Raw genomic sequence first — 14,124 nt, 5'->3', positions numbered from 1 at the left:
TTGGTGTATCCTAATGGAGAAACCTCTCAACATTTCTCGACTCATCCGACAAGCTATGGGCCGAGTTTAAATAGTGGACAACCTCCCTCTTTCCGCTTTGGTTACGGACCTGGTGTCTACGATTGGAGTTTTTTATGAGGCTAGGAATGTGAAGACAATGATTCCAAGGGACGACGAAATTGTCCCGAATGGAAAATATATTAGATCTCAAATAGTAACCACGAGCTTGGATATGGCCTCACACTCAGATATCCTGGCAACTTCGACAGCACCACATGCACCACAACAGCCTGCCTACCAATTGTTGATTGAGCTTACTGAGCAGGTAGACCGGCAAGGCCGGAAGATTGGGCAGATTGAGCGACCCAACAAGCGCTGCTACAACTACTTGAAGAAGCTCATTGGTTGTATTAACCCACCTATGGAGGATCCCGACACTCCAGAGTCCACTTCAGATCACAATATGGAAAACAATCAAGAGACGGATAGTGGAAGTGACAATTCTGACCCTGCTTTGCTCATCACTAATATCATGGAAGACCGTGCAAATTTTTAAGTGTGGGGAGGTCGGTGACCGACTTCCGTAGGTAACGATCCTTTTCTTCAACACCAATATTTTAATTTTCTTTTGTTAGGTAGGATAACTTGCATTTGTAGTTAGTTGCTTGCATTTAGGTACTACTTGGTTGAAGTAATAATTTCTTTTCCAAGAAACTATTTTAAGGCATTTCACTAGTTTGAATTAAAATTTTTGAACTTGCTGGAAGAAATTTATTTTAGAACATGGTTTTAGAGTTAGAACACACAAGCCTCGTGAGATTTTGAGCCTATTGATTGGTTGCATCTTATCAACCAATATTTTGATTTGGTGTGTATTGTTCTCTCTAAGATTGTGATCTTTGTCTTGCTTGATTCTATATTTTCATTGTTTGATATATGAATGCATCTATGTGATTGAAGCCTTTGTTTCACTAAGCTTACATACCCAAATGGCCTTACTCTTTCATCGTCATTTGCAAACCAATGTTGAACCTATTTAACTCCATTTGTTCTTTGTTTTAGCTCATCACTAACTCTAAGTGGAAAACAATAAATGTCCTTAATTTGAATCCTTGGTTAGCTAAGACTAGTGAGAGTGTACATGTATTAAGTGTAGGGGAATTGGTTTGGGAATTGGGTATTTTATATTCTTATGTGAAAATATGAAAATAGTTTCGGCACTTGTTCATGCATCCAACACTTTAATCATATACATTAACTCCTTGTGTATATATATATTCTCTACCATAATTACATAAAAAAATAAATAAATAAAAAAGAGAAAGCAATAAAAAGGGGACAAAATGCCCCAAGGTAAGTGATGATATCAATACATATAATTTGTATTCAAAAAATATCAAGGTGCATGAATTTGTGGAAATATAGTTAATGGGTAGTTAGGTTTTTCATTGTAATTACATGGAGTGTCTTAGGTTAGGTAGGAAGTTTAGGTTAATCAAGGATTTGGATTTTAGTTCACTTAACCAAATACATTCCTACCTTGACCATAATCCCATTACAACCCTTAAAAAGACCTCTTGATATGTGTATTCATGCTTAAATTTTTGTTGATTGGTAGAAGGAGAGCAAACCTTAGAAAGCAGGATTAATAGAGATCCGAGAGAATCGACCCTCAAACACTAGAGTGATTAAAGTGCATACACTTCCGGTGAGGGTTCGATGCTCAATCCGTGTTCCCGGCTTTCATGAGCTTTCTTCTTGCAGTACTTTCATTCTTGAGATTTGAATTAGTGGAATTCATGAGTCATCACATGATCTAGCCCTACTTGTTCATATATTCTCGGAGGTTGATTTACTTTTAACCAAGTAGGTAGAAGCATTTAGCATGTAGTTACATTCATATAGATAGGTTGCATTGCATAAGTCCTACCATTTTTCCTTCACTCTTTTGGTTCCCTTGAGCTTAGCATGAGAACATGCTAACGTTTAAGTGTGGGGAGATTTGATGAACCACTATTTTATGACTTATTCTGGATTGAATCAAGTGGATTTTATTAACTTTACTCACACTTATCCATATAATTTGCATGTTTTTAAGTTCCCTTCCGAATTTTATGCTATGATTGAAAACATGCTTCCTAGGCCTTTAAACTACTAATTTTTAATCCTCTCATATTACCATTCAATGTCGTGATACGTTTGTTGAGTGATATTAGGGTTATAGGGCTGGAATGGCATGGAGGATGAAGAGGAAGCATGCTAAAGAGGAAGGAACACAAGAAATTGAAGTTTGGAGAAGCTGGTCCCGACGCGTATGCGTGACCAGATCATCGCCCATATGATGCGTACGCATGGTGAGTGTCACGTGCCTCAGTAAAAGGAATACATTGGGGACGATTTCTGAGCTGCTTTTGGCGCAGTTTCAAGTCTGAAAATGAAGACAAGAGGCTGGGGATGGAGCGGGGACAGACACTTTTCACTTTTTTTTTAGTTTTAGTTTTTCGATTAGTTCTTGAATTCGAGGGGCAGAAACTCTTACTTCTCTCTAGGGTTTTGGTTTTCTTAGTTTACTTTCAATTGGATTTTGAGAGAAACTGCTACTACCTTCACTCCTAGTTATTTTCCTTATAGTTTTCTTCTTTAATTCCTTTAGTACTCTTTTCAATTTGGTTATCTTGAACTCATATTTAGATCTTGTTAATCTTGAATTTTGTTAATGCATTGAGTTATTTCCATATCCATTGTTATTTCTTGTTTTGTTATTGTTGATTATTATTAGTGGTAACTTGAATTAGATTATTTTCTCGCTTTCATCATGTCTTTTATCTTTGCACACCAAGTGTTTGAGGAAATGTCATCTACGATCATGGAGTAGATTTCCTTGCTTAGTTTGGGGTTGAATAATTGGAGCCTCTTGAATTGTTATACTTAAGTGTTGATTGGTAATTGAAGATTACTAATTAGCTTGAACCTCACCAACTCTAGTCTCTCTCCATGAAGTGACTAGGACTTGTGAGTTAAAGTTAATTGTGTTCACTTGACTTTCCTTCAATTGTTAGAGGATAACTAAGTGAGACCAATGAGCCTTTACCATCACACTTGGGAAAGACAATGAGGATAGAAATTCCAAATCTCACCCCTAACTAAGATCTTTTATATTGATTAATTGTCAATTCTTGCTAGTTATTTATTGTTCTAATTTCTAGTTATTTATTTTTCTTGCTCTCAACTTCGAAAATTCTAAGGAAATCATAACCAATGATGTGCATCTTGTGTCAACTCCTAGGGAAAATGACCTGGTATTCTACTCCCGGTTATTGATTTTATTTGTGACACACATTTTAAATTTGACTAGCGAAAATTTCGTCGGTTGAGACTATACTTTGCGATGTTGATTTGGAAAAAAAACTTTTTGGTAATTCTTGACCGACATTTATCCGCTTGTCATTAGAGCGTGCTACTTCCATTTCCAAGAAGTACTTGAGATCACCAAGATCCTTTATTTTGAATTTGTCATCCAAATTTTACTTGATGGAATTGATTTTACCAATGTCATTCCCGATTAAAACCAAGTCATCAACATATACTAAATTGACAGTGAAGCTTTTGGATTGTTTCTTGATGAAGAGTGAATGATCATAAAAAAAACTGCTTATAACCAGCATCCACAAGAGTCTGAGTGAGTTTAATGTTCCGTTGCATGCTTGCTTGCTTAAGCCCATATAGAGGCTTTTGCAATTTACAAATCAAACCTGGTTGTGACACAGCCAAACCGAATGGTATCTTCATATAAACTTTCTTGTCCAAATCTCCGTGAAGGAAGGAAGTATTGACGTCCAGCTGTTTCAAATGTCATTTTTTTGTCGCTGCTAATGCTAACATTACTCGTAGGGTAGTCATTTTGATAACTGGACTAAAAGTATCACCATTATCTACTCCTTGCACTTGAGTGAATCCTTTTACAACTAGTCTCTCTTTGTGCCTCTCTATGGTGCCATCGGGATTGAATTTTACCCGAAAAACTCATTTACAACCCACAACCTTCTTGTCTTTTGGGAGTTCAGTGAGACACCAAATTTTGTTCTGATCTAGAGTTGTCAATTCATCTTGTATTGTCTTTCTCCAACATTCATGTGCAGCCACTTCTTCATAAGTGCTAGGTTCTGGATTTGAGGTGATGGCTAGAGAAAGTGGCTTATATTTTGGGGTTAGTTTATCATATGACAAGTGTTGTGAGATAGGATATAAAGAGTTAAAGTTGGCAAAGTTGCTAGAGTGAGCTGTGTGGGTTATCATACAATGATAGTCCTTCAAATAAGCAGGCAGTTTCTTGACTCTTTCAGATTTTCTAGTGATGCAATCATGTGTGATGTCAGAGTATTGTGATGCAGGTGCATTATTAGTGTGTGATGTGGTAATGGGTGCAATAGTGTGTGAAAAAATTAGTGAGTGCATTGAGCTTGAGAAATGTTCATTTGAATCTATGAGTGTAGTATATGTGGGTGATTGCAAATGATGTGTAAATAGTGTATCATATTCAAAAAGATCAATGCATTGTGGAGTACGAGTGGGTACCACAGAAATATCAGTGCTAGTAAAATGTAAAAATGGAAAATGAGTTTCATAGAAAGTTATATTTCTAGATATGAAAATTTCCTTTGATTTTAAATCAATAAGTCGAAAGCCCTTTGTTCCTAATTTAAAACCGAGAAAAACTATTTTTCTGGCTCTTGTGTCTAATTTTGTTCTTGAATTTGTTAATGTGGAGGCATATGCAAGAGAACCAAATACTCTTAAATATAAAAGGTTAGGCAAGTTACCATACAAAAGCTTATAAGGACTAGCATTATCTAGTTTAGTGATGGGCAGCCTATTAATTAGGTGAATAGCGTGAGCAATTACGTATTGCCAAAAACAATGTGGAATTCCTGATTAAAATAACAGTGCTCTAGCAACACCTAAAATGTGCTGGTGTTTTCTCTTTACAATCTCATTTTGCTTTGGTGTTTTTACACAAGAAGTTTGATGTAAAATGCCAGTTGATGCAAAAAAGGATTTTAGAGTGAATTCTGGCCATTGTTAGTCTTTATACACTTAACTTGTTTTTTAGATTGTACTCTGACAAAATTCACAAAATTAATAACCAATTATGATGCCTCAGATTTGGTTTTCATAAAAAAAATCCAAGTGAACCTGCTCTTACCATCTACCACAGTAAAAAATACCTATATCCTTCATTAGACAGGACAGAAATAGGATCCCATATATCCATATGAACTAAGTCAAAACAATCCTTTATTTCAGTTCTACTAAGATCAAAAGATAATTTCTTTTGTTTTGCAAAATGACATGAGTCACAAGGAAGTTTTGAAGCAATACGATCTATAAAAGGATAATATTTTTTCAGCAAAATCAATTTATGCATGGGTATGTGTCCTAATCTAAGATGCCAAATATTATTGTGCTCAGTATGTGAAGGTGTTATGGGATGAGTAGTAGTCATAGTTGCCGCCAATGAAGCTTACTTTGTTGGAGGAGGAGGAAAATGAGAGAATCCTGGTTCTCTACTCATTGTATATAACCCTTCTATACACGCAGCAATGCCAATCAACTTTGATGTGGATCGATCTTGTATCTCACAACACTTATCATCAATTAACAGTTAGCAATGTAAGTTTGAAGTTAATTTTGACACAGAGATCGATTTAAAATCAAAAGAAAGAATGTACAAAATATTTGTTAGAAAAAAATTTTTAGAGAATGTGATTGTGCCAATGATGGTGCTAAGAGTTTTGGTCCCATTTGGCAATATCACATTGATTGGAGCAATATTTTGAAAGCTTGCAAAATCTTTTAAGTCAAAAGTCGCATGATCTGTTGCACCGGAGTCTATGACCCATAGTGTAAATTTTAGAGTGATAATACTCATAATTCTCGCATTAAAATGTAATGTGATGGTTTTACCTGGAGTGGAGGTTTGAATGGAATTAGTCAAAATTTGGTTTACATTATGAGGTTGTTGATGCACACTTTTATCTTTGATTAACTTTAACAAGGCAAATCTTTGCTTTAGAGTCAACTCAGATCTTGATATTCCAGTGTTCTCTTGGAGACAATTGAGCTGGAATTGTTTGTCACTAAGTATAGCATCATGCTCCTCAGTGATCACGTCATTGATGGTAGTGTCATATTGCTGCCGTTGATAGGAATGGGAGGAGTAGCCATACTTCGTACAGCACACAACTTCTGTGTAGCCATGCTTATTATTACAATGAGAGTATGTCATTGTAGCCATGCTTCATATGACATTGTTCCAGTTGTCAAAACCACCACTCGATGATCTATTTACCATGTCCGCCATTTTGAGAAATCAATGAATCATAGAGTAATAAGAAAGAATCTTCCGAAATAGCCTTTCATCAAATTCTATTGAATGAGTTTGAACGAAGAGGTAAGAAAAAGGAAAAGAAAATATCAAAAGAAAAATTAGAGAAAGAAAGAAAATGGTAAAATTGGCAACGATTGAATCTCAATTCACAACTTTTTTTTAACACAGCTTAGTTGCTCTCCAAGCTCACCGCACCATGAAAAAAATCTCATGCCCCAAGCTATGATGTTGATGGTTTGATGAACCAGAAGGGATTGAGAGAGGAAGAAAAAATAAGTTCTTCTCATTTTGATAAGAATGAAAAATCCCCTTAGAAAATATTTGTTGAGTTATTACACCTTATATACTATGTACTCCTTATGTACTCCCACTAAAACGTCTTTTTTTAAAATATTATTTAGTAATTAAAATTTAATACATATAATTGATTAAATGGTATTATTTTTGTCAAAATTAGATCACACAAATTGATTTGGCCAAAAAATCAGTGAATTGCACCTTGAACCAATCTAAATTAATACTTTTTTATAAAAAATGACTACAATATCCCTATTATAAAAAATAACTAAAATACTCTTATTATTATTATTATTAAATTTCGAAAAGCTAAATTCTAACCATTCTCTTCTCTTTATGCCGTTATAGGATTAGGATTTAGAATTCTCAAAATTTAATATATATATATATATATATATATATATATATATATATATAGGAATATTTTAGTTGTCGATGAGTTATAGTTCAAAGAAGTCGTAGGTTTAAGTCTCCCTATTTTCGGTATAAAAAAAAGAAATATTTTAGTTATTTTTATAATAAAATTATTGTAGTTATTTTTTATAAAAAAAATATTAATTTAGACTAGTTTAAAATTTAATTTACTGATTTTTCGATTAAATTAATTTATTTGATCTAATTTTAACAAAAATAATATAATTTAATTGATTATATATATTAAATTTTAATTATTAAAAATTATTTTTAAAAAATATTTTGAACTTCTTTGTCTGAATAGCTCCTGCTAAAATATGTAGTATTTTAAATCAGTTCTGGTCTAAAATATGATGAATATCGTAGCAAGTAGGAATAAACTATCAGGAAGGAAAATGATATAGAAGCTGACTTGGAATTTTTCTCTTTACCCTTCTGGGTCAACACTGTAATATCTCATCATCTGTATATTATAGAGAGCCAGTACAATTAATAACACAACTATAATAAATTAATAAAACGGTTAAATAAATTGCAACTTAAAAAATGCAACTTGAGCAATGTAAAGCCATTAAATAGGCACTCAACCACTCGTAATCTTTGTCACCTCAAACAAAACATAGTACACGGCAAAGATGCTACATTCTCTTTTTCTCCTGCTTGGAGCTCTTTCTCTCTTAACACTGGTCATAGGGCAGGATCAATCAGGTTCGGTTATTTATTAAAATTTGAAGGGTAATTTTAAGGTTTACAACTTCTTTAATTTAATAAAGTTTAATTAATGGTTTTTATCAGGATTCATTAGCATAGATTGTGGATTACCTGAAAATTTTAGCTACACTGAAAAGAACACAGGAATCAATTATATTTCAGATGCTAATTTCATTGATTCCGGTGTGAGTAAGACTCTATCGCCTGAAGATAGGATTACTCATCAACAACAATTTAGTTACCTAAGGAGTTTCCCTAATGGTGTGAGAAACTGTTACAAAATAAACATGACAAGTGGTGTTGATTATTTAATCAGAGCTAGTTTCTTGTACGGAAACTATGATGGTCTTAATAAACTCCCACAATTTGAACTTCATGTTGGACCAAATGTGTGGGAAACAGTGAAATTCACAAACTCATCAATCAGCGTAAACTATGAGATCATCTACTCTTCATCACAGGATCATATACATCTCTGTCTCGCTAACACAGGCACTGGGACACCGTTTATTTCGGTAATAGAATTGAGGACTTTGCCAAATGATACTTACAGCATTAGCATACAGTCGGTTGGATCATTGGCACGTGTCCTAAGACTAGATCTCGGTTCCATCACCAACTTAACATACAGGTTAGTCCATTCAGTCGGATCATTGCCCACTTAGTTTTTATTGGAGTGATGTACGGTTTAGTTTGATAAAATTTTTATTTTTTAAGAATAATTTTTAAAAATTAATTTTTAAAAATAATTTTTTTAAAATTGTAATATTTATGTTTAATAAATTAAATTAAAATTAATTTTTAATAAATACAAAATAATATATTTGATAAAATAATTTTTAAAATTTAAAATGTTATAATAAATATTAATATAAAAATTAAATTTAAATATTAATTAATATATAAAATTATATTAAATTTTTTAATTTTAATAAATACAAACTAATTTTAAAAAAATTTTTTATGTGATTTAAAATTATTTATAATTTTTAAAAAGTACAAACATAAACACATGAACTTTTTGATATATTAAATATAAAATAAAATACTTGTACCTTCTTTAAAAAAAATTTACGGAACCAATCCTACCACTGTTCTCCAGGTTGAATGAAACTCAAAAGGTTCAAGGAGAAGAGGAAAAAGGAAGTTTTTATTTATTTTTTCTTATACACAACACACACTCACTTAGTCACTCATTTGCACACGCTCCTGTTACTATAGATACTATATTCCTCACTCAATACTCAAATCTTTGTGCAGCTCTCAATGAGATAGTTTTGCAATGAGACATACAGTTTTACCGTTTAAGTCAAACAGTTTTTTTTAGAAAAACACCTAAGAATAAAAAAGGTTTCAAAATTTTCTTGACTCAACTTTTTATTAGAGGTGTTCAAATCTAAATTGATCTAAATTAAACCGTTCATTCAATCTAATCCAAATAAAAAATTGATTAAAACTGCGGTACTTTAAATTTGATTGGATTCTATTTTTAATCGTCGGATCAGATCGAATTTCGAATATACTTTTCATAACCGATTCAATCCAATCCAAACCGCACAATGTACTATAATATTATTATTTTATTATTATATTTACAATTATAATTATAACATATTTAATTTGTTATATATTTTTATATTATTCATGTATTATTATTATTTAATAAATATTTTATATTTAAAATATTATTTTTTTATTTATTTTAACTAACCTATAATTTTATTTAGGGTGGAGGTAGAGTAATTCTTAGGAGGGGACAACATAATAAAAATATATTTTTAGAAGAAGAAAAAATTAAAATTAAGAGGACTAATATAAAAATTAATTTTTTAATTTAAGGGGCGGCCATTGCCCCCTTTCTCTAACACTTGCCTCCGTCCCTGCTTTTATTTCTATTATTATGTTATCTTTGGCTTGCTAAGATATTGTTGAAACTTGTTATGTCATTCTTGATTATTTAAAATTTGATGTTGAGACTTGTTATATATATTTAATTTTTTTAATTTACAAAACTGTAAATCCAATCCAATCCAAACCGCTTGAAATTGAAGAGGAGCGGATCAGATTTTTCTAAAAAAATCATCCAATCCAAACTGCACCGCAAGTAAAGTTAGTGTTCAAATCGAATGAATTTTCGACTCAAAATCAATCCAAATCGCAGTGCAAACACCCTTACTTCCTACCATTTTTCAATATATATATATATATATATATATATTTTAATTTTAGAATTATTAATTAAGAAGATAATTTTGCAAAACAAATTAATTAGGACTTTCAATTTACGTGCGGCAAATGCGCATGATCACCTCGTGCCATTCAAGTCCGTCACCAAATGAAGTGGGCCGCTCAACCTCATCTAAATAAACAGGCTAAGAATGTCAAAAATCCTATATGATGATTACTAAAGGGCAATTATGATGATTATTGACAAGAAATTAAAATTTGTATAGCAATCATAATTCTGAAAAGTAGATAAAAACAACCAAATTAACAAGTTAATTAAAAATCGACTACCAAACTAATCCAGTTCACAAGAAAAATCAGTAAAAAAAAAACATACCAATTCGATTTTTTGTCATTAATCTGTTGATAATAAAATACAAAAAAAAGCATCTTTTTTAAAAAAATTATATGTCATAAAAACATATTATTTTTATAAAATAAATAATTATTTTTAAAATAAAATATTTAGAAAAATCAGTAAAAAAAAAACATACCAATTCAATTTTTTGTCATTAATCTGTTGATAATAAAATACAAAAAAAAAAGCATCTTTTTTTAAAAAATTATATGTCATAAAAACATATTATTTTTATAAAATAAATAATTATTTTTAAAATAAAATATTTAGATACTGACAAAATTAACTATAAATAATTAAAACTAAAGTTATAACCATAAAAAATATTTTTTATCGATGAATTTTTTTAACAACAATAACCAATCGTTAAATTTCCGTTAAATCCATTAATAATTAATTAAAATACCTCAACTACCTTTGTCTCTTTTATTTTCTCCAACCTTTGAAACTTTCTTAACAACAAAATCACCACCTCAATCTTTTTCAAATCTTAAACATTACCATCATAACCACCTAGAGTTTTCAAAAACAATTTCAAACAAAACTAAAAAATAATTCTATAGCATAAATGCTGGATTGAAGAAAAAAATAGCAAAAAGTCCCTCGAAAAATAAAACTAAAAAAGGGACAACAGATGAATAAAAGGGATAGAACAAGGCGGAGAATGACGACTTCAACAGTGGCGTGGTAGAGGCGATTTGAGAGCAACACAAATTAGAGAGAGAAATAGAGAAAAAGAGAGAAGCAAAGGGGAGAAAGAAGAAAGAAAAAAAGAGGGAAAATATTAGAGAGAAATGATCGGAAAAGAAGGGAGGAAAAAAATATAGAAAAAGAGATTATGTAAAAAGAAAGAAGCAGAGAAAACGTGAATAACAAAGGAAAAAACGTGGGTGCGATACATGGCAACGATGATGGCATTGCAGGTGAAGACAATGAGACAGGTGACGAAGAACTCGGAGGGGTGGAGCGTTGAGATCATGGGAGGCGGGGTTTAGTGAGGAGGAGGATGGATTACAATTAAGGGAGACTCGATTCAAAGGCGGCGCTTGCAATGTCAGGGCTTTGTGCTGCTTCTTTGGTGGAGGAAGCACTAATAATAAACGACTCTATGCAATAAAAGAGAAAAGGACAAGAATTGCAAATGGAAGAGGACAACGAAGAGAGTAATGGAAAAGAAGAGAATTCGCGCGCCGCCGTGCCTCTGCTCACCAAAAGCCCTCGCTGTAACAGTCCAAAAATGTCGTCAGCTCCTCCTTATCCCTGTTTCTGTTTGAGTTCTACTTCTCTTTTGTTTTATGATTCTGCCATGGATTTTGGAGGTGTCTGAGGCAGAAAAGACACATATTGGTGTTGGATAGGTTCTTTTTTTAGGTTGGTTAATATACTGGATGCTTCTAGTACGGGTTGTGAGATGGATCGAAGACTTATGAGTCAAGACGGTCATCGAATTGTCTGACTAGAGCAATTGGGGGGGGGGGGAGTGGTACCTGCAAAGACACCCTGAAGCTCAAGTAAGAATAGATCTAAGAGGTGTAAAGTGTGGAATGAATGACGTACCTGAGGGGGTTTGGGCTCCCCTTTATATAGCTAGTGGAAGTTATCTCATCTTATCTTATTTGGCTAAGATAAGGGAGGTATTTGAATTCGAAAGTCGGTTAGAAGGTCTAAAAGGCCGTTTTAGTTCTTCTAGAGGAAGGAGGTGGGCCAACCCCGAGTATCCGGGTTCGGAGGCCGTTCCGAGTGGGAGATCCGAGGGTCAGGTCCGTAACAGTTGCCCCCGCAATGGGAGAGCGAGCAAGGTTATAACACCCTACCACACTGAGTTTTACCCTTAAGCCGTAAAACAGAGGTGGTGTGGTATTACGACCTCTAACTTAACATAGTCTTAAATCTAAGTCCCATATTGCCATTCCTCCTTACCTCCATCTCCGTCAGCATTTCACAGACAAATAATAGATAAAGGCAAGCACAAGAAGGTTACAAATATTGTAAGTAACAAATATACATTTAACATGGCAAGTACACTTAGGCACACCCAGTTAATGCACAAACAAGTAATCCAAGTAGTATGCATATGATGCATGCCTGTCCTATGGCTGATGAGGCTGATCTGTCGGTTATCCAGCCAATCCGACAAGTCTGAAAACCTTAGACTGTCCCTCGACGTGCATCCCCAAGAGTCTATGCATAGCTTTTTCTCAAATAATCAATATTGCTCAATGGAGGTTAACATTTCCGGGAATTTATAAGTTCTCGGTCACCCTAACGTCGTAGGGTCAACAGAGTATCGAGTTTTCAACCTGGTACACGTGGTGGCAAGCGACGGTACTTTATCCAGGGAATCTCATATCTCAGATCATTTAATCATTTCAAGCCAAGAATTATACATGATCATTCATTTGATTATCAAGCCAAGTATCATATATGATCATCTGTAACATTTCATAATCGATTCATCACTTTTTAGCTTTTACTTCATCTCCAAGTTATCCCTATTTCCTAACTTCATTTGATTATCAGGTTTAATACTATTATTAATGATTAAAAGAATGAAAATAGAGTTTTAGAAGCTTGAAGTGCGGTTTAAAATTCTGAAAACCATGATTGCTGAGATAGGGGCCACGCGTACGCATGGCTCATGCGTGCGCGTGGGAGTGTAAAAATGTCGCTCGCGCGCGCGTCCCCTTGTCATGTGTACGCATTGGTGAGTACCTCACGTCACGCGTATGCGTGAGTCATGTGTACGCGTGGACATGCATGCTGGCTCATTACGCATACGCATAGGGCTTTTCGTATACGCACAGTCAAATTGCATGCCACTCGTACGTGTGGGCCACGCGTACGCGTGAACGTGCGTCTTTCCAAAAAAAATTAGAACAACCAGAGAGCTCCATAAACATGGAAAACTTACCTGCATAATTACATATTACACTCCAAAACTTTCGACGAGCATAACTTGATTGTTTTAAATAATTTTTCTTCCGTTCTTTGAACGGCATAAATTTCACCGAACCAATTTTCACTTTAAAACAAGTTGGAAACAAATTGAGGGTTCGGAAGCTAAGTTATGCCTCGCCGAAGTTCGGCCAAAAACCAACTTTTACAAAACCTCTTAAACCTCATTTACATTCCAAAATCTTCATTCCATTCCTTACTAAACTTGCCAATCCCAACACTATATTCCAATAACAAAACTTTACACCATTTTATCAACCACCATCCATCAATATTATACATTTCAACAAATCCATCATGCATTCATTCAATATGCTCGTAAACCTAAAATCACCAACTTACTCATATTGAATTGAAATGTCAATATAATAATGACCTCCATTATATAACCAAATCACATCATAGATATCAAGAATACTAAGTATTGTACAGTTCCGTGCATTTCAGCTTATCCTATGGTCATCTAGCCTAAGTTTTCATAGGACATTATATATTAAATGCAAGAAACCTAAACCATACCTTGGCCGATTCCCACGTAAGTGACCAAAGCAACTTATTTAAAACAAACACAGCCCTTCGAAATTCAATAAACACTAGGCTCAGCTTCCTCCAAGTTCCAATATTCACAATTTCAAGCTCCAATTATTTATTCACAACCTAATACACATTCATAGCACATATATATCCAATTTAATATCCAAAGCTCAAATTCAGTGAAATTAAAATAGAATTATGGTATCCTCACCTTACCCAATCTTCACATAAGTTAGAGTGA

The 14,124-nt window shown here is 33.4% G+C and overlaps 1 protein-coding gene across 1 annotated transcript in view; it reads left to right on the top strand.

Moving 5' to 3' along the window:
• The first annotated feature begins 7,727 nt into the window (after positions 1–7,727).
• Positions 7,728–14,124, top strand: part of LOC107627446 (putative leucine-rich repeat receptor-like protein kinase At2g19210) — a 34,871-nt gene continuing 28,474 nt past the window's right edge. Inside the window, 2 exon segments of the mRNA XM_021116024.2 lie at positions 7,728–7,807; positions 7,895–8,441. Coding sequence (XP_020971683.2) covers positions 7,735–7,807; positions 7,895–8,441 — 620 coding nt within the window. The 5' untranslated portion in view covers positions 7,728–7,734.

The sequence above is a fragment of the Arachis ipaensis genome, chromosome B2, assembly GCF_059453495.1.
Source record: "Arachis ipaensis isolate K30076 ecotype BB chromosome B2, ASM5945349v1, whole genome shotgun sequence".
In the NCBI taxonomy this organism is placed as follows: Eukaryota; Viridiplantae; Streptophyta; class Magnoliopsida; order Fabales; family Fabaceae; genus Arachis; species Arachis ipaensis.
Note: the sequence above shows the minus strand (reverse complement) of the source record. Positions and strands in the feature narration are given on the sequence as shown.